Genomic DNA, 26560 nt, shown 5'->3' on the forward strand with positions numbered 1-26560 from the left:
TTAATAAATAAATTATAGATTAATAAAGTAAAAGTAAATATAAACATTAAGTGATGTGTCATAAAATAACATTATATCTTATAAGAGGATGATAGGTCTATAACTTTTAAATTTAAATAACTATTTTTTGGACCCTTCATATCATCTTGACTCCCCATATCACCTTTGACTCTCCAATATTCATTGATTGATAACTTATAGCTTCCCTTAAAATGTTTCACTTAAAATGTTTTAAAACAACAATTTGTTAAATATTTTCATGGTCCAATTTTATTTGGATGGACCTTAGATCCACCATCTTTTGCTGTTAACTTTTATAAGGAGGTTGGTTTTTACCACCTCTTAGATGATATATTAAACACCCGGGGAATGATTTTATACAACAGTTGCATAGTAATACAATGCAATGACCTTCAAAAATCATGTAAAGGTTATTTGTTTTATCCAAATTTTGAAATATACATTCTTTTCATTTTAATGAACAATCACGAAAAAAAAAAGAACAAAAAACAGAACCTAGAAAATAATTTTTCATAGGCCATCCATTTTGATGGAGTATGTAAAGACTATGAATTTTAAAATCACCAAATAAATGATCTAGATTCATTGTTGGAAAGGACTCATTTTGACCACATCTAGAGTTCAAATTGAACTTTTTTTTTTTTTGTGAGGGGAAGGGGGGGAGGAATTGATTATTGAGACGAAAAAATTGTGTACAAAATTTTGGATCACACAAATACTACAAAACATGGTTTTCTATAAGTGTGGTTGCATCATACTATGATTCAACTGTTGCATGAAATCACTGCCCTAAACACCCCCATTTGATTTTCTATGACACCTCTTATCAGAGGAGTTACAAAAGTCTCTCTTATATATGGATAACCCATGTTATCGTTTTACATGCATGCATTCTTCAAATGTACTTTTTGTAGTCCTGTTTTTTCATGTAACCCACTTCCAAAATCCTTCCACCAGCTCATGAAGTTGCTATTCTGCAAGAATATCTCACAAGAAAGCTTGCATCTCTCTATCAATCCCATAACAACCATGTTAATGCACCAAGAAAATAAAGCATCATCATTACTATGACCTGAAGTTATCTGCTGCAGATGAACATTGCATGTGGCTTGAGCTCTCGAAAGTTCTACCACATCCTACAGCAATGATATTACCTGTTTCATGAATAAGCCAGCATGCACAGACACAATCTTGGTAACTTATGAGCATCACAGTACAACGGAGATTTCATTTGTTTAACATGCATGAATTGTGAAAATAGAAGTTTTGAACTCGATAACAGGTTACAGTGGGAGGATGAAGTAGTTAATTTTTACATACTTGATTCTATATTAAAATTTTCGGTGCATCTCTTGGTTGCAGCCAGGCTGATACATGAAAATTGTTGACATCCGAAAAAAAAGAATTGTGAAGGGTACTTAAAATGATGTCACCAAGCATTACGCCACATTCTTTTAAATCCACGAGATATGGACATAGATATCATGGGTGTAAACACTGAACCTAAATGTACACATGCAGGAATTTTAATTGCCGAACAACTATTACATTTGATACTAAAATATGTAGACTGAAAAAAAATGATATTCACAAGGTACCATAGGATAAGCATTGTTTGTGTTGGTGTCCATCTCCCCAAGTAAAATAGCAGAAGAAATTTCCAAATAACAAGGAAATGACAGTCCCAAAAGAATTAAAGCACAGTTAAGTAAATATAGAACACTCACAATCACATATCCTTCTTAGAAATGCTGGAGCAAGGATTGGAATTTTCCTGGCACTCAATTACAGTAGCTGTAGGGGCTTTTGCTTTCAAGATCATCTCATTGTACTCATCTTCTGGATTTGACAAGGCTACTATAGCACCACCAGCTCCTAGCGAAATCTCGTTCCCATGGATGACAAGTGTTCTGATCACAATGTTCAGATCAAAAGTCTGATTGCAAGAAAAGAACCCAATTGTCCCCGAGTATATCCCCCTTGAACTTTCCTCTACTGAATCAAGAATCTCCATTGAACGAAGTTTTGGAGCACCTGTCATGGAACCTCCAGGAAAAGCGGCTTTAACACACTCAATGGGAGTCAGATTCTCTCTTTTTTTACCCCTAATCGTGCTCACCAGAGTATGAACAGCTGCATACGACTCCATCTTCATTAGACTAGGTACATGAACAGAACCAGGATCACAAACACGGCCTAGATCATTCCTTAAGAGGTCTACAATCATTAGATTTTCAGCTTGGTCCTTCTCACTACCAGTATACATTCATTCCAAAGGGATCACCCACACGCAAACACAAAAACTAAAAGAGATTAGTTGCAATGCCAGCCAAAAATATGAGAAATAACAAGCAAACGAGATAATACATAAATAAACATTAAAAGAGAGAATTTTCCACAAGAACTCCAGTTGAACCCTCCCAAGTTTCTCAGTAGTATTACAAGTATTTTGATATGTTACATGTTTATTTATCAAAAATGACCTGTCCCAATGTCTTATTTCTTTAGACATTGCCAACTGCCACGTGCATACGTCCATGTTCCTCTCCATTTCTGGGTAGAACAGCTTTCCGGTAATTAAAATAATAGCCAAACTGCTGCTAAACAAAGAGACCCTCTCAATTTCAAGAATAACATATACCATTTTTACACAAAAATTAAATGCCACAGGCAACAGCATTCCTGGTATTGTGTAGAAAAGGCCCCTTATTTACAGAATATTTATTCAAATTTTAGTGAGTAGGGATGGCTTATAAAATTTGACCAGATTTTCAGCAAGTTGCCAAACTCAGGCGATCTTGGGAAGTTGAAAGAAATCAGAAGATAATTTCCCATCAACTTCAACTTGCTTTTGCGTTGATCCCTGGGAAGTTGAAAGAAATCAGAAGATAATTTCCCATCAACTTCAACTTGCTTTTGCCTTGACCAGTGATACACCACCTTAATTTCAACAAAAAGAAACTGAGATGACAAAGCAAATAAGTTAAAGTTAGATTCTGACCTATACTGAAGTTGCAATAGAAGCCGCCGATCTTCTTCTGGTGTTGCACCACGAGCAATGGTGCCCTTAATTGGTTTTGCTTCCAATAGGCCATTCTGGTCCAAACGCAAGAATCTTTCAGGAGATGAGCAGCAGATACAAATGTCCTCATTGGCAAAATGAAGCCAAGCAGCGTATGGTGCAGGATTGCGTTCCCTTAAATTAAGGTAGAGTCCAAGGGGATCCATATTCTCAATTTTCTTTCGCATCCGAGTTGTCAAACACAGTTCGTAGCTCTCACCATCATTGATATAATTTAGACATTTCTCAACATCGTTTATGTACTGCTTTCTGGATTTCTCAATGACAAAAGCATCCTTAGAAGCAGCATGTGGAATAACACGATTTTGCTCTCTCATATGCGTTTTAGTAGCTCTTGATTTCAAGCTTAATAGCTTCAACTCGGTTTGATTCAACCATGTGCTTGGGAAGTGACTTTTAGGCAACCCACCATTACTATACTCTGCAGGATGATTATTTTGTAGAGAGAGAATGTAGACATCATTGTTACTATGATCAATCACAACAAGCTGATCAGCAAAGAAGAAACATGCATCTGGAATTTTGGACTTGTGATGGTTATATGCCGTACCACATTCAACCTTCATGTCATACCTGTTGAGGAGTCAAAAGTGATAATCAACTAAATCACATTAAAAAAAATGGAAAAACACAATCAAATATGGAACACCAAAAGAAGAAAATTTTTCTGATCCTTGTGAGATTTGGAAGCTATATATCGGTTATTTTTGTTTTATAAGGCATCCAAAGATTGGAAGTCAGAAATTTTATCAGGTATTTCCAACTATGCGCACGTGGAAGATTGGAAAAGCACTTCAAAAAGCAAAACATGCATTTATAAGATATGAAAGTCAGATACATTTATTCCTTCATTAAACCAAGTTTTTGAGGTAAGTGAGCAAGAAGGTAAATATTTGCAAAGCCACTGAAATTAATTTGATACACACTGATGGTATTCAGAGAAATTACAAAAATTTGTTCTATAAGTTCTCCAACCGTTAAAAAATGATGAATGGGCTCAAAATCATGCTATCTAATAGCAAGAGTTAACTCCATAACATGTCCATTATATGTGACATTTTTGTCAATTATAGTAAAAAAATACAGAACAGAAGCAAATGAAGGTTGAAAAGTGGAATACCCAATAAAACCTACATAACCTCCACAAAAATCAAAAGGCAGTCCTCTGTAATCATCTTTCTCACAGAGCAAAGATTGAAGTTCCTGCATAAACAACATGGAAGCAACAGTAGATGTTGTAAATTTTGTCAAAAGATTAAAGAACAGTAATCCAGTATGACTAAACAATATCAATAGCATGTGTAGCAATATTAAACTGTAGTTTTCTAATACCATAATACTGGTATACCACAGTGTAATATGCCCCTTAAGTTGAAGGACAAGAAAGAGATTATTGGTTTTCTTGTTCCTTAAAGCACTCTAGCAACGAGCAACCTCTGCCATAGTCGCAAGTGCTTTGATGGCTACACATCTTCTCGTGACTATGGCAGAGGTGGCAATGAGCAAAGAAAGCCACACCACAATTTAATCAATTCTAAAGAAATAAATCTATAATACCAAAGGAGGAACAATAGCTTAATTAATAGTATAGCTCCTCTCCTTGGAGGGGTCCTACAGCATGTAGACCCCCATTTAATAGGAAGCGAGATCCCTATTTCTCTAAACCAAGCTTCCTCTAATATCCCCTACAGGAACCATGGGATTGAGTTCCTAAGGTGGGAGCGTGGCCTTATCCCCAAGGTTCGCACGACTATGCTGCAACATACAAACCCAAAAGCACAATGAAGAGAGAGAGAGAGACCCAGTTTCAAAGGGAGAAACCCAAAATTTCAGGACCAAAAAATGCTCTGGACTATACATGGAAAGTCCAGGTTAGCAGAGTTGGCTGGAAAACCCATAACTTGCTGAGAATTCCTTGTGTTCCCCTGTTTCTCAAGCGAACCCTTAACCATGGCCGGCCAACCAAAAAAATGACCACATTTGGGTGGCAACCATTTGGATTTAGGAATTTACTAGAATTAGCTTCAACTTCTCTGCTAACTTGTTTGCTGCATCCAGAAAAAAAAAAGAAGCCCAGGAAGAGAGAGGAGCTAAATTTTGTATCATTTAATTGGCTGACTGAAGAGGGACAGTTTGGTCTTAAATGCCATTGAAGGTTGACTAGAGGGGTGGATAACAACAAAACAACAATTTTTCAAATGGGGGCTTTATGTGGAGAAACTTGTAGAATTGGGAAAAAAGGTATGTACATTTCACTAATAATGATAATAATGATGATGACGATGATGATGATATAAATGCCAAACTAAATGAAGCAATGTCCACATCATTCTGTCTCCAAAGACAACTAACATAAAGCCATGATGCAGAATAACACCATGACCTCAACTTCTAAAACATTGCATCAGTTCAAAACCGGTGTAGAATTAAAATAAGGTCAGGCAACTATTCATAGACTGCCTAGAAGGCTCTATATAGTTGAGCAAAATAACCATACAAACTTAAATTATGAGGAGGCGCATAACCTTTCCAAATTCAGGATAAAGCAAATGATATCACTTGTTCTAAGAATCACGAGGCACTCTAGCTCCATAAGAATCCACAGCAGCCAAAGTTAATTTCAGATGTGGCAACTGAATGTTTTGGCCTTTCAGGGATGGAGTTACAGTACTGGTCCCCACTACCTTATTCGAGCCTTGTAATTTTTTAACATAGATATAACTTAAAATATGTAGTTTTTTGCAGACATACATCTATAAATTCACAGAAACACAATTTTATGACTGTTTTACGTTATGTGAACCTCGTGGAGTTGAAGATTGAGTCACTGTCTCATCATATATTGAGTATCCATTGAATACTCCAAAAGCGATTTAAGAATTCAGGGTTAAAGAGGCATCCCTCGGTTTGGGAATGTGGAGCAGGACTTTAATCATTTTATAAGGCTGATTTACTATTGATCTAGAGGCAACAGAAACAAACTAGGTGTCTAATTGATTAACTACAGTGTTTTATAAGCATATCCAGATATGATTTTCATTTTACGTTCCTTAATGTCCTCATTGAGTTTTGACTTTAATCATTATTCCTTTACTAACACATATAAATAAAAGATTAGATATACATGTGTGTACCTGTACATGCGTCCCGCATGTACATATTTAAATATATTTTCTTTGCATAATTATGGATGGATGCAGGAATGGACCTGTTAGCCACATTGCAGAATGCTTTCACATTTATCAAGGAAATATTCCAAAAGGAGGTTTTCTTAGCACGGAAAGAACTTAGCAATTTCGCATAACAGAAGTTACCTGGTCCAAAAAATTAAGGAAACCATCTTTTAGAGACATGCTTCGAACAGAACCTTGACCATCATCAATCAACATGGATCCACCACCTTGAGCACTTGTACCAAGGAATACTCAAGTCAAGTAATTCCATAATTTTCAAGTCGATTAATAAAATGAGGACAAATGCAAATGAGAGGCAGCATAATCTATGATACTATAAGAAAACTTTGAAGGTCAAAAGTTTTGAGTTGAAACAATATATTCTCTTATTGTTCTCCTTTGAAAGATACAGACCTTTGGTCTGAGAGCCGAAAAGCAATTCTCTTCCAAAGTGATCCACCCTTACCACCCATAAATGAAAAGCGTGACCTTCCCTATTAGAAATATGAAAAACTGGTGTTAATGAATAAGTTTACCAGAACCACCATCAACCAAAATCATGAGAAAAAGGACCCTGAACATGTTCATAAATGGTCTCTAGAAAGAGATAAGGAGTGCCATGTGTAGATGCTACATAAAATAACCATTCTAATATTTGAGACCTTTGGAGACAATAATATTAGGGAAAATTTCGTACAGACCCCTAATTCCCCATCTTATTTCACGGTAGACCCTCATTTTATTTCTCTTTCAAGCAGCATAAAAAAACCCTCAAGTATTTCACCCTACCCCCTCATCTCTTCTCTTCTACATTTATTCACTTTTGGCCACAAAAACTAGCCCCAACAAATTGTTTTATTCCATCTTAATTCAAAAGATTTTTTAACCCTATTTTGCACTTTTTAACCCAAAAAAGCTTTTGGATTGAGATGGAATAAAACAATTTGTTGAGGCTAGTTTTTGCAGCCAAAAGTGAATAAACGTGGGAGAGAAGAGATGCGGGGATACAGTGAAATAATTGAGGGTTTTTTTATGCCGCTTGAAAGAAAAATAGAAGGAGGGTCTACCGTGAAATAAGATAGGAAATTAGGGGTCTGTACGAAATTTTCTCAAGATATTAGCCTATGTAGAAGACACACACTAAGTGAAAAGGCCAAACACATATTAATTGGAAGTCTACATTAAGGATTGACCAATCCAGTTGCAGGAAGATAGTAGGATAAACCTTTACCTGGTCTGTTTCAGAGCTGTCTAACCAAAAAGTGTCCTCAGCTTTCTGATCCCCAAACAGTTCACAAAAAATATTTCTTGAGCCACCAGCTAGAGATGCCAAATCCTTTAGCTTTCTCCAATGCAACTTCAAAGATCTGCAAGCTGTCGTATTATGGGAACCCTCCAGCAGGGTGCAACTGCTGAAATGGTTTACCACTGAGTTTATTTTAATTGGCAGCTTTTGGCTTGGGAAAGCTTCTTGTGGATGACATGTGGGGAACACCTACATACACCATAATTTAACTTTATTCATCAAGGGGACAATATAAATGCAACATGCAACATGTAAAACCATTAAATGGGCCTTTTCATTAAATGCACAATTTCAAAAAGGCAGAGCATGCATGTATAACCCTAGGAAAAAGCATAGCATAAAAATCTAAAAGGATAGGAAACATGAAAAGATTCAAGTTTACCACTATTGTAAACCTTTCTTTGATGTTTCCTGCTTGGGTTTAGCCAATAGTCAATGGTGATATTCCGAAAGTTCTCCAATAGTTTCTTCCCATAAGAAGTGGCAACGCTCTCTGGATGAAACTGAAAAAAAAAAAAAAAAAAACAAATTTATCATGTAGACCAGAAGTAGCCCTCAACGAAACCATACACAATAGCTAAAACACACCTGCACCCCATAGTGAGGTCTGGTGGAGTGCATCACACCCATGAGGACTTTTTTTCCTTGCACCTTTTCTGAGACCTTAAAATACTGATGTCTTCCGTTATTTTCTGGGCTAATAGATGGCGGATCTCCTTTCTTACTCTCAGATATGCCTAGTGGATCAGATTTCTCACTCTCTAGAAAAGGATGAGTACCAGTAGATGTCCATGCTATAGGAATAAGTTCCATAGGAAGAGAATCCAGATCTAACACTAATGAATGATAGCGTACAACCTGATCATAATGTATCAGAATTAACATCTTACCAAAATTCATTGGGAGAACTACTATAGCAATATAGTTGTTGTACATAGTATGCATGCATCTTTATTTTTTGGAAAGATCAGAGTTTAATACCACAAGTGAAAGGTAATGATACAATGTATAAAAATATGTGAGGTAATGATACACATATACATGCATCTTTATTTTTATATATGATGATGAATGATATACATATACATAAGTATGTAAATGTATAAACACATACACGTATCCATACATAAAAACAAAAGAAATACATACATAAAGATATGTGTTGTATGTATGTATGTGTGTATGCATGTACAATAGTTCTTGTACATGGAAGTGTATAAAAGTTATCTTAAGAATATGAATCTAACTGACCTTGAACCCTGAATTTTGGCCAGAGGGAATGCCATCGAATAAATTGCAACCTGAATGTTCAATTTCACTGAAAAAAAAAAAAATTGAACATAAGGTATTGGGGTTTTTTGTGCTAACAAACAAAATGAAAATTACGCTGACATTTTCCCATACCTCAAACGACCATGAACTGGTTCAGGCGCATGCACTATATGAGCACCATGAGCATATCCCAAAGCCTGTAATAACTTAGAATTGTCAAAAGGCAAACAGAAAGCCTTCTGCAAAAAGTCACCCGATCCATTACACATAATCATAAGAAGCATGTTCCCAGTTACTCCAAACTTCCATTTTGTACCCTCTGCTACAGTTATCATGAGATATATGCTCCCAGATCTTATTTCAGGCAAAATTTATCTCGGTGATATTCTTTTAACTTGAGGGTGAATGGCTAATTGTTTGCAGTAATACTTAAATAATTCTCCAATTCTATTGATGTGGCATATTTAATAGAGTAGGCAATGGAGGGAAAAATCATTCCTATTTTTAACATTTTTTAATTTCAAAAGATGTATATTTTAATTGAACCTTTAGAACTTATTTTTTTAAAATTTTTTTAGGATTCTAGTGTTTTTTTTCTAATCTTTATCATACTATTTGCTGGTTACTATTCACAGGTACTATTCACGAGTATTGTGCATAGGTCATTGTTCACAGTGGTAAAACTATCATATTGCAAATTTTGTGTTTATGTTAGGACTTTTTGAGTCATATTAATTAATACATGGATATTTAATGTCTTTAAATATTTAATTATAATATATAAGAGCTGGTATGGCCTTGAGGGGGTCATTCCACGTGATATTTAGAATTGAAAAAGAAAGAAAAACAAAGGCTTTTGGAACCCTAGCTTGGGTAAGGAGGAAACCATAGGTTTCTCCAAGTTATTGCTAGTGTTCGGCTTTTTCCTTGTTGTTTTTGTTGTTTTTCAAAAAAAATTTCATTAGCAGGTCAAGTCATGAAGATAGCCATCCATTGAAAGGAACATCATAAATAGAGAGAAGGCAAAGAAGATGATAACATGGCTTATTAATCATGGCCCTACTAGTGGATCCACCCTACTTGTGGATCCAAGTTATAGTCAATCAGCCAAATTGACTTGTTAAAGCATATCCATTGCAAAATTTTAGTTAGAACAAAAATCCATTTCAATTCAATGACCTACATTACCTCATTAAGGCATAAAACATACATTTCAAATTCAAAATCAAAGAAAGAAATATCATTTAATATAATACAAGGCACACCTGATGGCCTAGACAAACACCCAAGATTGGAATATCTTTGCATTCGAGCAGGATCTTCAAGCAAACTCCTGCACATAGATTATCCATTATTGTGATCACCTCATACATTAATCAATAAAAAACCCAACAAATTTCTGATTGCAATTGTGGATAAGAAACTCAAAACAAGTAGATGAAAAACCAAAACAAATGACAAACAAGAACATTTGCAAATGCTTTAGATGTAATGCAGCTGACAACCTATGTCTGTCATACATGTAGGAGAACCTGGGCCAGGTGATATAACAATATTATCAAAAGCCCTTTCTTGATATAAGCATTGCCAAATGTACTCCCATGTCCACTCATCATTGCGCACCACCACGGGAGGAACTACACAACAGACAAAAACAAAAATAAAAAGTTGCAAATTTTGGTATCATTTCCATAAAGACATAAACATTGCAAGCAAATCAATCTCCAGAAACAATTGCAAATTTTGGCATCATTTCAATAAGGGAGGCATACAATGAGACCATTTACCTTTGTATAGTCACAAATTCACAATTACTCACAACTATCTGATGTGAAATCTAATATAGCTTGGGTGTGTCACAAAGTTCCAGAAAATTTCTTTTGAACTTTAAGCTTGGTCAATGAAATAAATGCAGCCACTCAATTTTACATCCAATGGTCGAGATCAATTGTGACCACCTTGTACTAAAGGTAAATGATCTCATTATATACTGTCCCTTTCATTAAAGACTGAAACATTTCAAGCAAATCAATCTCCAGAAACAACAATTTATGAAGTGGGTCACAGTAGCTAATAATGTTCTCATCACCTTTATTCTTAAAAAATTGTTCCCATCACCTCTTCCAAAGCAGGCCAAATAGATATATAACGCACTATAGAATGAATAATACAGATTTTAGAACAACCACGTAGCTTTGTCGCAGCTGCTAGCTCAATCCAGATACGAATTTTAGTATCATCTAAAATAAGAAAATAAAAGTAATGATATTTGCTAGATGTAGACACATAAATCAGAAAGTTTTTGGAATGACAAAGAAGAATACGAAGTAGACAGGATTTAAGAAAGCGACCTCCAACAAAAACCTTGAAACTCACCATGATCTGAAGTATGAAATAATAAAAATTCATGTCTTAGAGAGAGAAATTACAAGAGAACTCCAAAAAAATTCATTTTTTAGAGAAATAAAATACAAGAGAACTCCAAAAGCATTGCATAAAATTTTAGTGAAAGGAACAATCCAAATTTACAATTCACTAATAAATGAAAAGCCTTACCCCCATTTATAACAGCCAAATACTGGTATATGTTGTATGTGTAACTATCGTAATTGTCAATCAACAAGGTCCTCACGAGTTTGCGAGCTAAAACCGTCTCTTTGCCAAAGTGAGTCTCTCCAAAATAAGCTTCTCCAAGATGCCCAAGCATCAGAGGACTGGGAACCTTTAGCACTCCATCCGCATGCCATACATTACCACGGTCTTGCTTTTTTATACATTGAAGCCTAAACCTACTTTTTGATTTGAATTGGTTATCTTTCAGAAATGAAATGCTCCTTGTCCAAGGACATGAAATATCAGATGTGGAGGCTATCATAAAACTTCTCTCCATCTCCAAAAGAGTAGAAGGCACCTTAGTCCAAAAAATATTCCATAACTCTAACCTCAACCAGCAAAACTACATCAACACCTTGGGAATGCATCCTCAGCCTGAAACGAAAATCGAAATATGCCAGAAAATTAGTGTGGGATTTAAAAATTAAAATACATGTGAAAACTAAATCTAGTGCCCAAGACACCTAACACAGACCAATTGTGGTTCACAAACTTCAAATGTCCATCATAGGTATAGTCTGAAAGTTATCTTGATAGTGTTTTAAGTTTTTAACATTGTGCAAGTTACAAAAATAACAGCATTTACAATGTACTAATAAACCATAAATTGAACAGCACAAGCAACCAAACTAGTTTATGAACAGCTATAACAATGATTAAGGACCGACCAAGTAGCATACAGAAAGTCATAAACATCAACAAACAAAAGATCAGTCATAGAATGCTTAGATATTTCTTGTATCACTTGGGCGCAGATTGCATTGCATCTGGTAATTATCATCAATGCCTTAGAATAAGTTAAAGACTATTTCAGCCAAATAGGATACCAATAAAATCCATTATCGGTTGAATGTAGCAAAATTATAGTGCAATATGTAAAACAAATCATTCTTCTAAAATCCAATACCATGGAGAACAGTTATATTCTACTGTTACTACTGAGCCTGTTATGCATAGATTGACACTGATCACCATGTAACATCTGTGTGCATGCATGTGTAAAACAATTTTGTTAGCCAGCTGGCCAACATAAAAGTATCAGCCAAGGGCCCATATTTAATCTTGATAGGTCTGATGAACAGTGTATATAAACATTTTTTTTTTTTTTTAATTCCATTTGACCTGGATTGTGGGAACATGAGCGCCTCCACTAGGTGGACCAAATAAGAATAAAAAAATCATACAAAAAAAGGACCAAAATACCACGCCATTGTTGGTGAACTTGTGGGAGTATTTTCATCCATTTTTTGCTTTTCTTTTTTTTTTGGGTACACCAACACCGTGCAGTGCCCCATCACATTCATAAAAAATAAAAAAAAGAAATAGCCAACACAATCTTGCATCCGACCAGATTAAATTTCAGATTAATTTGGGCCGTTGGGCTGATAATGTTCCATCAGCTAGTGGCTGAAAAAAGACACTCGGAGAGAGGAGGGGCGGGGAGTGGGGGGATCTGATAATTTTCCAGTTAACAAAATAATACATATAATGATAAAAATATATAAATTGATGAAAAATTAAGTACCGTGATGAATGAAAACATGGATACAAATAAATAAATCTATACGTTGTTCCCATAAATGTATTCAACGCAAAATATGAAACACAGCTGAATCTAGATTATGGTTTCATCTGTAACAGAAATGGGGGTCCAAAAGACAACAACATCACATTCACATCACCAATCAAAACATGATTTCGAATGGGAAACAAACCTGATATAAGACTCGTCCAGTAACACAGAGAGATAGAGAGAAGGCAGATCAATCAACCAAAATAAAAAGACATAATTTTCCACCAAGAAAAAAAAAAAAATTTAGATCCCGGGCTTCTCAATAAAAGGAAGAAAATATACCCATTGCTACCAAAAAAAACCCTATTGGTTATCAGAAAAGATAACTTAGACAAATGCACTAGGAGATTCTGAGTTGCGTGTCTTGCTATTCATTGGTGACAGAGATAGAGATAGAGATAGAGCGATGCGAAAAGAAAGATGGCAGAAAACTCACCATTACCGGGAACGCAGAAGCTCTTAGCTGGTCGGTGCCAAACAAAGGGAGAGAGCGCTAGAGAGAGATGGTTTCATTTTATAGAGAGAGAGATGATTATGGCGGGGGCGGGCTCTGTGGCGGCGGGGAATTTGGATTCCTTACGACTTTCGAAGTTCCAATTTCATGAGCGGGTGGACCGTACTCCAGCGGCAGCATACTGTACGCTTAGAGATCTGCTCGATATAATTTTTTTCCATTTCAAAAAATTATCAAATTATCCATGAGATATACAAAATTGAAGAATATATTTATATATTTGGAAATTATCGTTAATATACCTTAATTTTAACAAAATTGAAAAAAATCACAAACTTTCCAAAATATTATCCATACCCTTTTTTCCAATTTTTACTGGGATAAAAATGTGGTATTCTTTCTACCCTAAATGCATTAATAGAAATATTGTAATACTTTAAAAATATATTACGTTATTGTAATACTTTAATAAGTATCATTTTATATGATATTTAAAATATCATAATAATTTCAATTAGCATTACAGTACTTTAAGTACTGTAAAACTATGGAAGCCAATTACAACATTGTAAGTATTGTAAAAACTACTTAAAACTAAAACCCATTTTACGACCGTAAAAATTAACCTATGTTATATGGCACTTAAAAAAATAGAGAGAAGAAGAGATAAATATTAAAAAAATGAGAGAGAGAAATAAAAGATAAACATAAAAAAATAGAGATTAAAGAGATACATATAATAAAGAAAAAATGTTGCCGTATAACATGGGTTAGTTTTTACAGTGCTAAAATAGGTTTTGACAGGGTGGTGAAATAGCTGGCTGATCCAAAAAAAATAAATAAATTAATATAGGAGGTGAAAGTGTCAGTAATGAAAACATTTCTGAATTCCCCTACGAATACCAATAGATTTAGTGATGTAAGGCTCAGAGTGTAATTGGTTGGGTGAAAGTGGGGTTTGGGTAAGTGGGATGATGTTAAGGAAAAGGGATGAAGGATATTTGGGTTGATGATGGATTATGTGAGTAGGCTTTAGGATTCTTATGGATTGGCATGAATAGACGGAAGGGATGGCAGGTATTGTGTTTTGTGGAATCCATCGTTATCTGGCCATTGGCACTTTACATGTATGCATAATACCTCTTGCCTCCTACTCCTATCTTACTTGGACTGGATCCAATCCTAATCTTGATTAAAGCTTCAAACACATTAGGAACCTAAATCAACTTACATAAGGAAACCTAAACAACTAAGACAAGGGACCTAGGCAACTGAGACTCTTCATAGAACCCAAGAACTGATCTGAATGTAACTTAGAACTACTGACTACAACTTAGCCCTTATTATCCCTAGAAAATTTGAAAATTTTACGCCATCTCTGCATCATTTAGGTTTTTATTAGCCCATTATGAGGTTGGGGTAGTGAGTGTTAGAGGACAAGGATTGGAGGCCGTAGCTAATGTTTAGATGTCTTAGCCCATGCTGCTCAACAAATAAACATTATGAGGTTACACAACACATAGATATATGTAGAACACATGACATGTTCGTATTGCGGGTCTTTCCCTCCCTTTTATTTTTATCTTTTTGTTATGTATTCTTTTCCCTTTTAACTGGAGTTCCTACAAAGTATCCCTTTAATACCCACCAACCAACTTGATGGCTCAGTGAAGTAAGTGAGACCCCCAATCTTCATTTCTCAGAATCAAGCTTCAGGCTGTGGATGCAGCATCATTGACTGAAATTTATCTATACTAGCTTTCCAGGGGATTGTATTTGTTTAACATGCATATATGGTGGTGTTATGAAGCATGATTCTTTCGAGATAATTTGCTGAAATTTTTCAGTGATATAAAAGATTATGCAGTTTATATGTTAGGTACAGGACAGACATGCCAAATGTGTCATTTTCTGAGAAACTACTGATATCAAGAGGAAGTTATTAATGAAATTCCAAGGATTGGCCCAAGTAGTTACATATGTGGCCATTCAATCAAATGACTTGTCTCCACTATAAAGCATCTTTATTGCTATCATGGCTAACTTTGATTTGATAAAATGGAGTGCTCGGTCGAGCACATTGATCAATTGGAATTTGGAGGACACTTGTATTTGGGAACATGAGGTTAGGCATTTAAACCCATGTCATGAAGGAAAGGGGGTGTTGCATACTGTTTTATGGAGCAGCAGGTCTGTAACTAGATGCATGGGAGTTCACTTTGAAGGCACAGTTTCTTTTAGGACTTGATTGGTTCCTTTGGAAATGGATATCCTGGAGACCCGTTTCCATGGAAATCGATCGTAAATGCTCTTTGGATGTCCTCCCCAGCAAGGAGTGTCATTTCAGCATTGAGACTGATTTCCACGTTGTAAGCCTTTTTTGTGTAAATGCCAATTCCACCGATATAGGTTGAATTGATATTCCGAGAAATTGAAAGAGAGCCGCAGGCCTCAAAAACTTGCGGAGCAATGGAATGGTATTCCAGTGGGTGTCCTCTCTCGAGGATCAGGGGTAGTAGCTTGGATTCGTCTTCGCCTTACTCGCCTTGTTCCCTCACTCGCTGCAGCTTAGGGCTCAGAAAGTAGAAGCAACCGCCTTCTAGTCTTCCTCATTTGAGGCGAGGAACTTGAAGGAGGCTCTCAAGGAAGTACGATCAGTGATTAGGGTCTCTGTGAAGCAATAAGCTATAACAACAAAACAAAAACAAAGGAACAAGGAACCTTTTTACTAGAAAGCAACTGATGGTCATTGAACGTGTCGAGCGAAGCCCACCCTTCGGGTGGGCGGAGCTTGTCCATAGAGAAATGAAAGAGGGTGCTTCAGTAGAATGGAAAGAAGGGGAAATTCAGATCCTAGGAGACTACGAGAGCAATGTAGTAGGTTCAGGTCATCCTGAAAAAAGAACCTTAAACCCTAAGGTTGTAATAATTATAATTAATATATTTATCATCAACATCATAGCTTTTTTTTAATTAATTGGGATCGGCTATAATTAATATATGTATCTAAATAATAAATAAGATATATTATTTTAATTAATATATTGTTATTATAATCAGTTATATATTACTAATATTAGTAATTTGTTTATTATAATAGATATCTAATATAATAATATAGAACTAATATATATTATATACAAGAAGTAGTATATTTAATATAAAATAATATATGTAATATCATATTATTATACTCTATAATGCTTGGGAGACATGTTTTCCAGCAATCCAAATAGTGGACAAGCATCTTTCAAGTTTATTACTAGGTGCTATACAAGCAGCAAACACCTATATTCTAGGAGATGCCAATTTCAGGATACACTAGGAGAGGCATCTCCCTAGGATACCCATTTCCAAGGAACCAAATGGGGCATAAGGGTTTTAGGGAAGTTATTTGCAAGTGATTGATTGCTCCTAATAAGATAGCAATTTTTTTTTTAGAATTGTTGACCATTGTATTGATGGAGAGAAGAGAGGTGCAAGGTGATATGCAGGGAGGCCTTAGAGCCGAGGTCCTTGGTAAAAAAGAATGGGTCTTACGACCATATACCAAAAAAATCAAAATGGGGTTATAGACTCCCCTTACACTGTATGCAGTTTATATATAAGACGACAGAAGAAGAGGGGGAAGAGAGGGAGAAAGAGGAGAGAGAGAGGGTGGCTGAAACCCCGTAGAGGTTCTAATAAGATAGCAATTACGACCCAAGAAGTGATAAGTACTAAGGCCTTCCGAAATGTTATCCTACTTCCACACTGGATAGATATATCCCTTTTAGTGTGTCGATGGAACATGGTAGAACATTCATATTACCTCCCCCCCCCCCCCTGATAAAAATAAAACTTAAGAAGGAATTATTTTGATTCAATCATCTCTTTCTCGATTAAATCATCTCATTCATAATATGCACTGACCTGTTATGGTTTTTATTCTGAAGCACTGAAAATTTGAAGTTTGCTAGGGGCATTAATCCAGGTTCTATGAATTTGCCGAGTTTCCAACTCCTCGGGTCTGGGTCATGATGACTTGTTGATAACACATTAACTTGTTTTCATGATTTGTAGAGGTGTTTCGAGTTATATTGCTTTTTGGACTCGCTTTTTGAGTCGGTGGAATATATGGAGAAGTGCTTAAAAAATATGGTAAAGTTAGTATAAAAAGGTAAAGATATAAGAAAATGTTATGAATGGAAAATGTTACAATTGATTTGAATTTTTCGAGCATTAATTTTCCAACGTCTTGGCATGATGTTCCTACATTTTCATTTTTATAAACCTTTTATATTTGAAAAGAAATTGACACTAACTACGTAGTTTCAAAACTAGTCTTCATTAGATTTCTTCAGATCTTCATTTTTTTTATGAGGAAATAGCTCCCCTTTCCTTTTATCCAAACGTGCCTCAGAAAGTTGCTTTAGTTCTTTCGAAAAGGCTTTTTCTTTTAGTGTTTACCAGAAACAGAACATGTGGGAAAACTAATTCACCTTTTCTTGTTGGTTTTAATTTTTTTTTGTCTTCACCCCCTTTCATGCTAGGTGTGTACTCTAGAAAGATCATCCTTTTCTTGTTTGAGCTTTTGATTTCATGAAATTTTAAATCAAATTGCTCTGTGTCGTTTCTTTAGTTATGGTTTCCTTTTCACTTTACTATGCTAAAAATGCTTTAAATGAAGTTTTTGAACTTGCTTGTGGGTCACTCGGCCTGCTCTGAAGCGACTTGCTCGAGTTTGCGTTTAACTGATGAAAAAGCACAAAACCCTTCCCAAAAACAAGGAAAACGTTAGTGAAAAGTTGCTAAATACGGGAAAAAAAAAAGAAGAAAATACAAACGGTGGGAAAAGTTATAAAAGATTATAGAACAAAAATGTTTTTTTGCATGTTAAAAAATAAATTGAATAGAATTTTTTTTTTAAAAAAAAAAGGAAATATAGAGAAAGCTAGAAAAAATCATTAAAACTCACAAAACCATATAAGTATGGTTGAGGTTTCTATAAGGTTGCAACCTCAAACAATCCAATTAAGCCGCACCTTAAAATTTTATCATAACATGTAATTTTGTTATAAACAATTCTTAGTATTATCTTAAAATCTATTTTCATACCTAATTAAAAAAATTTAAATTTCAAAAATGGTTAAAATAAAGTAGATCCATAAATATATAAAAATGGACGGTCTAGAAAATGTGTTGCAAAATGCACTGTTTCTGGGACTCAAAAACTTTTTTTTTTTCATATTCATACATCTCAATGTTGAGATGATCGATAAGAGGGTGTTTTCAACATTAAAACAACATTTCGGATAGATTTTGAGGTGCATCTTTACAGGGAAAAGCTCCATAAAGTTTATATTTCGGATAGATATATGTAGAACACATGTTGGCTATGCCTATTAATATAATTGAAAATAATATTTTGGATCAAGGCATGCATCTTTAAACATGATTTCCATTTTGTATTGATTTAAGTCATGCACACAGATGCTCTTAGTACTGCAGTGAAAATGCAAATGCACAAAAATAAGCATGTTATACACAAATAAATGGACAATATCTACAAAATTCACCATCTTTTTCTTGGCAGTTTGCAGAAACCATACAAATCTTATAAGTTATAAGTTATAACTATACAGATGCTTCTCGTATCATTTATCCATTTGTTATTGGACTTGATTGGGTTGCTGCAGCGCTGCTATCCCTCTCTCTGTTGGTAAATATATGATCAAGTGTACCTAGTTGTCTTCTTTTTTCTTAATGTTTTTACTTTTACTATCCAGGTCTGCTCTATCAAATGGAAATCAGCTGAAGCCTTCATTAGTCGATACCACTCCACAAGCTGAACGCAAATCAACATCTCCTTATGGGCATCACAATTGATGCATGGTATAGTGGAACCAAGTCTCCACCTTTGGCTGCTGGATCCCAAGCTTCCAAAAGGACCAGATCACCTTCTAATCCTCATGAGGATGGTTACTTCATGCTCTTCTCATTCTGCTAGCAATGAGATGGAAAGTTAAGTTTTCTAATGGGAACTTTTCTCCTAATAATTATTTATAGTTTGCTGAACTTTTTGAACTGCTGCCAATTCAATAAAATTTATTTTCAACTGCTTTCTTGAGTGCAGGGAACTGCAAACAAAAGCTAGGCGGCTTGATCGTTTTAAAGATGAAATAAAAGAGAACATAGAATATAGTCCTGATTTTTCAACCTCTAGAACTATGGGAAATAAAGCTCTATCAAATCCAAGAGAGAAATCTAGGCCAATTGCAGGGACTATTTCCCCCTTATCTGATCCGGGGCCCTTACAGGGTGGCTGGGCTTCGTCCTGATATGTGTCCAGGTATGTTATTTTCTGTGTGTGTGTGCACGTTGTGCGTGCTTGCTATACATACCTCATTTCTGATCGGTGAACTACTGTTATATCATTGATTTAGTTATAATTGCAAATGGGTATGGTTCCAAACTTATCACTGAATTAACCTTAGTTTTCGTAAACCGGCAAATTCGAGGTATGATGGTGGAGTAGGGTGAAATGGTCAGTGACCATCTCTCATCCACTTTCTCCCAACTAGGGGTAAATGGCATTAATGTCAAGGTAGTTTTATCATTTAGAGAAAAGTCTGTTTCTCCATTTCCCCAATAGAATTCTTAGTATGTTGTAATTTCTTTAACTTCCCATAATTTGTTATGCCTTCTCGTCTCTCGGTTTGAGTAGCTTGAAATCTTCTCTTTTTTGTTCATGTGTTTTTTTCGTAAGTTTTATTTTCTGGAAAAGCTTGGGTAGTGTTTTCACATACAGGAAGTCTGAGATTATAGATATTTGCCATTTGGGAAAGAATCAGGTAGTTTTGATCCTTTGAGTAAAGATGAAAGGGGAGTTTCTCCATTTCACCAGAGCTTTTGAAAATCTCCAGAATTCTTTTGAAATCATTTTGTAATTTTTTAATGTCTTGTCTTTGTTATGCCTTCTTGCCTTCATAGCCTGAGTAACTTGAAATGCGCATCTTCTCTTCCACTGCCTGCTTTTCTTTATTGGTTGCAGTAGAATGCTTAGCAAGTTGGAAGAGTACACATAGTTCAATGCAACATAGCATGCACTACTTGGAAGGCGTATCCACCATCCATCCTTGATGATGTATGGTGGACATTAGCTCCACCCATGTGTTTTCCCAATGGGTTCCATTATGGCTAAACTTGAGCTTCCATTCGACATGTGTGATGTAGAGTCACTTTGGAGTATTGTAGACCATACTTCATTCATTGTCATATAATTCCTTTACTACTATGTTATTGTTATTTGGTTTTTCTTGGAATGTATTCTGTTTGATAATTTTGCCTTATGTGGTGGTTTCTTTCCTCTTTTATCAGAACCCGAAAGGGAAGAGCGTGAGCACAAAGGTGATCTGGACAAGTATGAACATCTCAACGGAGATAGAAACCAAACATCCAAATTTTTGGCTGTGAAAAAGGTCTGCTTTTGACCAACTTGCAGGATTTTAAACTATGATCTGTTGGACTATGAAAAACCATTGTCAGTTGTTGTCATCTTTTTCCAGTGAAAATGATTGGCAGATGTAGAGAGTGGGACTCAACAATAGGGCCCTGTGATGTTCTGATGTTCCCATGCTCTCGAATACTGTCCATCGTTTTAGTATACTTTCATTTGATTAATGTTGAATGGAAAACATCATTAATATCTTTTTCCTGGTAAGTTCAGTATAATAGGACAGCCGACAGAGAAGCTCACTTGATACGGCCCATGCCAGTCTTGCAGAAGACTGTAAATTATCTTCTAAATTTGCATGAATCAGCCTTATGATGACCAATTGTTGGCCTGTATAACTTCTTGTGGGATAGGATGAGAGCAATCCGAATGGACCTAAGGAAGCAACATATCTTCAACCGAGATGCACTATTAATGCAGGAACAAAAGGTCTCTTTCTCTCTGCCTATCTCTCTCTCTCTCTCTCTCCTCCCCCAACCCCCTAATAAAAAAAAAAGGTTTCTGCCTTTACCAGATTACTATTGTTTATCAATGTGAGACATGATGACCATAGTTTATAGTGATGCATTTCATATATTGGCCACAACAATTCAACAATTTTATGCCCGCTTGTGCCAGATAAGGTTTCATATTATAGCCATGCATGAGCTGTGTGAGTACACAGAGGGAGAGGGATTCTCCAAGGGCTTTGAAGCACATCTCAATATTGAACAAATGAACAAGACATCGGTGGAGCTGTTTCAAATGTATGATGACCATAGAAAGAATAAAAATAGTGTGCCTACTGAGGAGTTCAGGGGCTATTATGCTCTTCTTAGCTAGACAAGCACACAGGCTACAATGTAATTTATCTTCGGAAAGTACACGATAATGCAGTATGGTGTATGGTTCTCCTTAGGCTTTTTTGTCTGTTGTCCAGACAGTTTATGGCTTTGTTCTATTTTTATCATACTATGCTCAATTATGGTATATTTTTCTGGAGTAATTGTAAGATTCGTACTTGAATATTAGTTTGATGGTTTTATGTTGTCATGTTGGTATCTTTGTTAGGTGGAGCCTGCAGAACTCTCCCTTGATCTAGCAAAGATGACTCCTGAAATAAGAAATTTGCCTGAAGTCTTGTTTGCTCGTGCTGTTGCAAGGTCTTCTTCTTTTATTTCTTCATTGTTGAAGATATTTTGGGAAGGTTGATGCATTTTAGCTATATGGTTTCAGAGCTTGCTGGATGGGTAACTTTATCGCCTTTTTCCGACTTGCCAGAAAGACAGCTTACTTGCATGCTTGATGCATGCTCACTTTGCCAAGGTATATTATATTCTTCCAAATTACTTTGCATAGATGAATGAGTAATATGCTCATGAGTCAATATATATGTACATCGTGTGATGCATAATTATGCTTGGGTTTGCGAATAGGAGTCTTCATTTCCATAATTCCTAGGTATCACTATGATCAGCCTGCTTTCACTGTAAAACAGAAATTGATGAAATCGGAAAACTTCATTTTAATCGTCTGATAAAAGATTTGCCCATGCATTTTGTAAGCAAAGGCTTACTCATTTGTATATTTTCTACTTCACAATTGAAATCTTGAAGTCTTAGTCTATTTTTGAGCCCGAGTTTAAAATAAATTATCAAACAATATTTCAACAACTGGGTTCCTTTGAGCAAAAAACTGTTTCCTCAGTAATGGCCAGCCTATTACCCTTGAAGAAAATTTTCTTGGAAACATTCCAATCAGGAGTACAAGATGTAAAGGCTGCAATTATTTTGAATATGAAATGATAGGCATGCTATTCTCTCCCTTCTCCTTACATATTCGGGTAGCATGAACCCCTTTTTTTTATCCCTGACAAATCCCTTGAGCAACACTTTCATTCCCATGAAATTAGAGGATCATCAGCATGGAATGATAGGTTTCTGACTGATGAAATAGTGCAATGCGGAAGAAGTTTCTATGATTTGTATCGAAGAGACAGTTATTAAAAACTGGTCCACATAGAAGAAACAAACCACCGTAACTGTTATATCCCCATTCATATAATTCCCATTGTGATCCACAAAAAAATTGAAATAGATGATTGGGACCATCTCAAGCTTCGACCTTCAGTAGAAGAAAAGATTCTTAATGAAGATTGGCAGGGTGATAATGAGGTTGATGAGGAGGTAGGCTAGTCCCAACCTCCTATTTTTTATGAGTATGATGTCTAAGGAGAAAATGCTGAAAAGTTAAGCTCTAGTGCTGGAGATTGTTCAACTTATTTCTCTTTGGCAAGAATTTCTGAATCTCGCGAATTTTATAATTCTAATTGCCCCAGACATTCTTCAACCTATGCTTCTGATTTTACTTCTTCATTGAACTTTTCAGAAATTCCCAAAAATTCAAATTATAATCTTCTTCTTCCTAGGCATGGAAGTGAGTCCCTCCAATTGTAGTCTTATCTGGGCTTTTGTTTGTTTATTGAAATTGACTGAGTCCTTGCATTGCCTATTCTTTTTTTACTCTCAGGGGGAAGATATTGAAAGCCTTTTGCAGTATCATGGGTCTTTAATTAAACACTTTGAAGATGCCTACATGGTGAAGGAAGGCCCCTTTCTTAATGCTGACAGGGATTATGTGACCAAGTGCTCACGGCTTGTTCACCTTAAAAAGTCAGCCAAAGTTGTTGATGATGTTGTTTCTAATAAGGTTATAGAGCTAGAAAGGACTTGCCCTTGTTATTTATTTTATATATATTTTTTCAGAAGTGTACCTCTTTAATTTTAATTTTTTTGCATTATTCATTTCCTCCTATAGGGTTCTGTGGTCCAGTTTTACCTTTGCTCAAGTCTGATGGGGAACTTTTCTTGATTATATATCTTTTACAGCAGGTGACACACCTGCAAGTTGAGAAAAGGACAGGCAATGTCATGGAGAAGCCTCACAAGAAAATTGGACATTTGATAAAATCTAAATGGGTTGATTCAGCGGATGAAGGAATGCATTATAGTGATGCTGGCATTTTTTACAAAGACAATCAGCATGACTCAATGTTTAAAGCACCATTACTGGTTAATAGTTCACCATTGCCAATCAATAGTGAATTCATAGCCAATACATATATGGTGGAGTCACCCCAGTTTGCCTCAGATCAAGATGGTTCTCAGCTTGTGGCCATGGAAATTACAAATGAGTGCCAATTAACTGAAGATGATAACCTAATGGATCAGTCAGTGGGACATATGTATCTCCCTGAAGTAGATGAGGCTCCAGAGTTTGGCACTTCAAAGGTCTTGGAAATCAACAATACCAATGAAGAACCAGTAAGGTCAATGGCATTGATCGAGCATGTTGACAATGAGGTTGAAATGGTTAATCAGAAAGATGAAGCTGACAATGCAAGACTAAAACTTATCATAAGGTTCTGAACTTTGTGAATCTACTTTATGCATTAGTTTCTTTCAGTGATCTGGGTGTCTGGTGAATAAAGGACTGGTGAATAAAGGACAGTTATCATGTGCCTTCCTGAAATAAAAAATATAGAAGGGTGACTGTGATTCTGTATAAAAGAAACACTAATTTAATCTGAAGTTTGCTCACTGTTATTATAGCTGACCCACTTTCTTTGGTTTTCACGTCCAGATTATGGAAACAGTGTTCTAAAAAGCGTAGAGGCCTGAGAGCAGCATCAGTTGATGTCAAATGCTGCGCTGAGTTCCCTGTCATTGGGACCACCAATTCGACCAAATAAATTGGTACTTGGTTTTTCTTTTTCTCTTTTATCTTTTACGTAACCGATGAGGTGCTTGTTAATCATCAGAGGAAGAAAAGCATTAACGTGCTTATGCTATTTCACCTTCTTTTGCTTCAATATTTTCCGGTCTTGTATTTTCTGGGAGCAGTTTTAACATTGTGGTATTTTTTGAATCTCCGTCTTATTTTTCAATTTCCTTTGCTTCAGTGTTTATAGGTTTATGCACTTCTCGATTTTTTCTTTATACCCATAAACTTTGGGTTTTCCAACCGACTGGCCTAGATCGTCAAACATAATTCGGTGTCAACAAACATCATTTCTTTAATATGGTCTCCGAGAGACCACACTCTTACTGAGTTTATGTTTCACTCTAATAAATGTTTTTATTACACATTCATAAAGGCCAGATAAACCCAACACCTATATGTTTTTTTTGAACCTTTCCATTTAAGATTAAAAGGAGAGTGAGAAGCATGCAGGTCATTCTTAATGAACAGAAAATAAAAGTTTATCTCCTTCCAATTTTCACAACTTTCTTAATGAACAACATAAGGACATCTTTCAAATAAGTAGCCTAATGAAGTTTGTAAGAATTGTCAATGATAATTGAAGAAGTAAAAAAATTTAAAGAATTCCCAATGTTTACCAAGAACAAAAGAATCTACTAATAACATGATGTCAACCCACCAAAGAATAAATGAATCTCAGGACATCATAAGAATAAATTCTTGTTTTTCTTGTGTTACGGTACAAGCTGTGTTATGTTTTTAGAATTTGTACCATATAAGTTGTACAACAATATGTTTTTAGACCATTACGGTACTCCAAGTACCATAATACTTGTTCAAATTATTATGATACTCTAAGTATCGTAAATCAATTATTACGGTACTATGAGTATTATTATTATTCTATAATGGCATTACTATTCTATAATGGCATTACGGTAGAAAGACTACCGTAAAAGGTATTTTCATCTAAAAAATCATAAAAATGAGGCAAAAGGGTGTGGAGAGGTTTTGAAAAATTGGAGTTTTTTTTTCGATTTTATAAAAATATGGGTATATTAGCGATAATTTCTTTATATATTTTGGTTTAAGTTCTTAATACTTTTTAAAAACTAGTAAAATTTTCATGCAATTATGTGCACTTTAATTCTAGATTTTTTTTTTGGGTAATTCAGTAGGGAAGACAAGCCCCCACCCATTTTTTCAATGGATTGGGGAGTTACATTTTGAAGGTAGTAATTGGGCAGTAAGAATGAATACCACGATGTGGCAACTGGATGTGGGGATGCTACCACCATGATCCCAACCCCTTTCTTATATTTTCTTGAGTTAAGAGTTGGAATCGTTGCACATAGATCAAATATTAAATACTTCATCTCGAATAAGTATTGTGATATATTCCCCTTCTATTTGTGATTCTAGTTCCATTTTCGAATCACCATGTGAAAATAGGATATTTATAGTAAAATTCTATTGTATTTTAGGATTTCAAATATATTATTTCATATTTTACACTCACTTTTTGAAAGCGTGTAGTGTATTTTAATTAACAAAAAATTTATTTAAGTTTGACACCTTAAAATATAAAATGAAAGTGCACCTCTAAAATCTTTTGGAAAAGTTTGTTTTGATGCTGAAAAAATGTCTACTTGATCATTTCAACAAGGATATATATATATATATAGAAAAAATGAGATTTCAGGTCTTAAAAATAGTACATCTTACAACACATTATCTAAATCGGTCCATTTTCAAGACCTTTCATACATTTATAAATCTGCTTGTTTTGAACTAATTTTAGAGTTAAAAACTTTATAATTAGAGATAATA

The 26560-nt window shown here is 35.3% G+C and overlaps 2 protein-coding genes across 44 annotated transcripts; one reads left to right on the top strand and one right to left on the bottom strand.

Moving 5' to 3' along the window:
* Nucleotides 1–709: 709 nt before the first annotated feature.
* Nucleotides 710–13613, bottom strand: EMB1997 (para-aminobenzoate (PABA) synthase family protein). Of its 37 annotated transcripts, none has more exons than XR_016042307.1 (15): nucleotides 13477–13605; nucleotides 11411–11842; nucleotides 10360–10491; nucleotides 10120–10187; nucleotides 8987–9051; nucleotides 8834–8900; nucleotides 8171–8440; nucleotides 7978–8085; nucleotides 7508–7771; nucleotides 6691–6770; nucleotides 6418–6511; nucleotides 4243–4306; nucleotides 3023–3676; nucleotides 1749–2273; nucleotides 710–1157 (listed from the first exon to the last, which is right to left on the bottom strand). XR_016042307.1 is itself a non-coding variant. In XM_011627427.3 (15 exons), exons 2-14 carry the CDS (start codon nucleotides 11742–11744, stop codon nucleotides 1751–1753), a joined length of 2742 nt encoding a protein of 913 aa, XP_011625729.1. In that variant the 5' UTR covers nucleotides 11745–11842; nucleotides 13477–13613; the 3' UTR covers nucleotides 710–1157; nucleotides 1749–1750. The 37 variants fall into 37 exon arrangements, 12 of the variants coding, with proteins under 12 accessions (XP_011625729.1, XP_011625730.1, XP_088705351.1 ...); XR_016042302.1 differs by having other exon boundaries at nucleotides 710–1175; XR_016042298.1 differs by having other exon boundaries at nucleotides 4238–4306.
* A 5514-nt stretch (nucleotides 13614–19127) lies between these two features.
* Nucleotides 19128–24928, top strand: LOC110007810 (uncharacterized). 7 transcript variants are annotated; one of them, XM_088849354.1, is made up of 7 exons: nucleotides 19610–19825; nucleotides 20854–20954; nucleotides 21203–21418; nucleotides 22040–22131; nucleotides 22205–22294; nucleotides 23498–23677; nucleotides 23857–24583. In XM_088849354.1, exons 5-7 carry the CDS (start codon nucleotides 22274–22276, stop codon nucleotides 24394–24396), a joined length of 741 nt encoding a protein of 246 aa, XP_088705480.1. In that variant the 5' UTR covers nucleotides 19610–19825; nucleotides 20854–20954; nucleotides 21203–21418; nucleotides 22040–22131; nucleotides 22205–22273; the 3' UTR covers nucleotides 24397–24583. The 7 variants fall into 7 exon arrangements, with proteins under 7 accessions (XP_088705444.1, XP_020526816.1, XP_088705480.1 ...); XM_088849318.1 differs by adding an exon at nucleotides 24611–24928 and having other exon boundaries at nucleotides 19128–19825; nucleotides 20854–22131; nucleotides 23857–24389; XM_020671157.2 differs by adding an exon at nucleotides 24611–24928 and having other exon boundaries at nucleotides 19128–19825; nucleotides 20854–22131; nucleotides 23860–24389.
* The last annotated feature ends 1632 nt before the right edge of the window (nucleotides 24929–26560 follow it).

The sequence above is a fragment of the Amborella trichopoda genome, chromosome 1 (assembly GCF_054954075.1).
Source record: "Amborella trichopoda isolate Santa Cruz 75 chromosome 1, AtrichopodaSantaCruz75HAP2 v2.0, whole genome shotgun sequence".
NCBI lineage: Eukaryota > Viridiplantae > Streptophyta > Magnoliopsida > Amborellales > Amborellaceae > Amborella > Amborella trichopoda.

Bases quoted from the DNA above. Each gene is read 5' to 3' on its own strand.
- EMB1997 (XM_011627427.3), bottom strand. From the start codon at position 11,744: ATGGAGAGAAGTTTTATGATAGCCTCCACATCTGATATTTCATGTCCT. The intron at 10,188-10,359 runs GTTGTCAGCTGC...ATCTATGTGCAG, and splicing joins TACATGTATGACAGACATAG to GAGTTTGCTTGAAGATCCTG. The intron at 4,307-6,417 runs GTAACTTCTGTT...TTGTTTATGCAG, and splicing joins TCCTTAATTTTTTGGACCAG to GAACTTCAATCTTTGCTCTG.
- LOC110007810 (XM_088849318.1), top strand. From the start codon at position 22,274: ATGCATGCTCACTTTGCCAAG. The intron at 23,678-23,856 runs GTTATAGAGCTA...TATCTTTTACAG, and splicing joins ATGATGTTGTTTCTAATAAG to CAGGTGACACACCTGCAAGT. The intron at 24,390-24,610 runs GTTCTGAACTTT...TTTCACGTCCAG, and splicing joins AGACTAAAACTTATCATAAG to ATTATGGAAACAGTGTTCTA.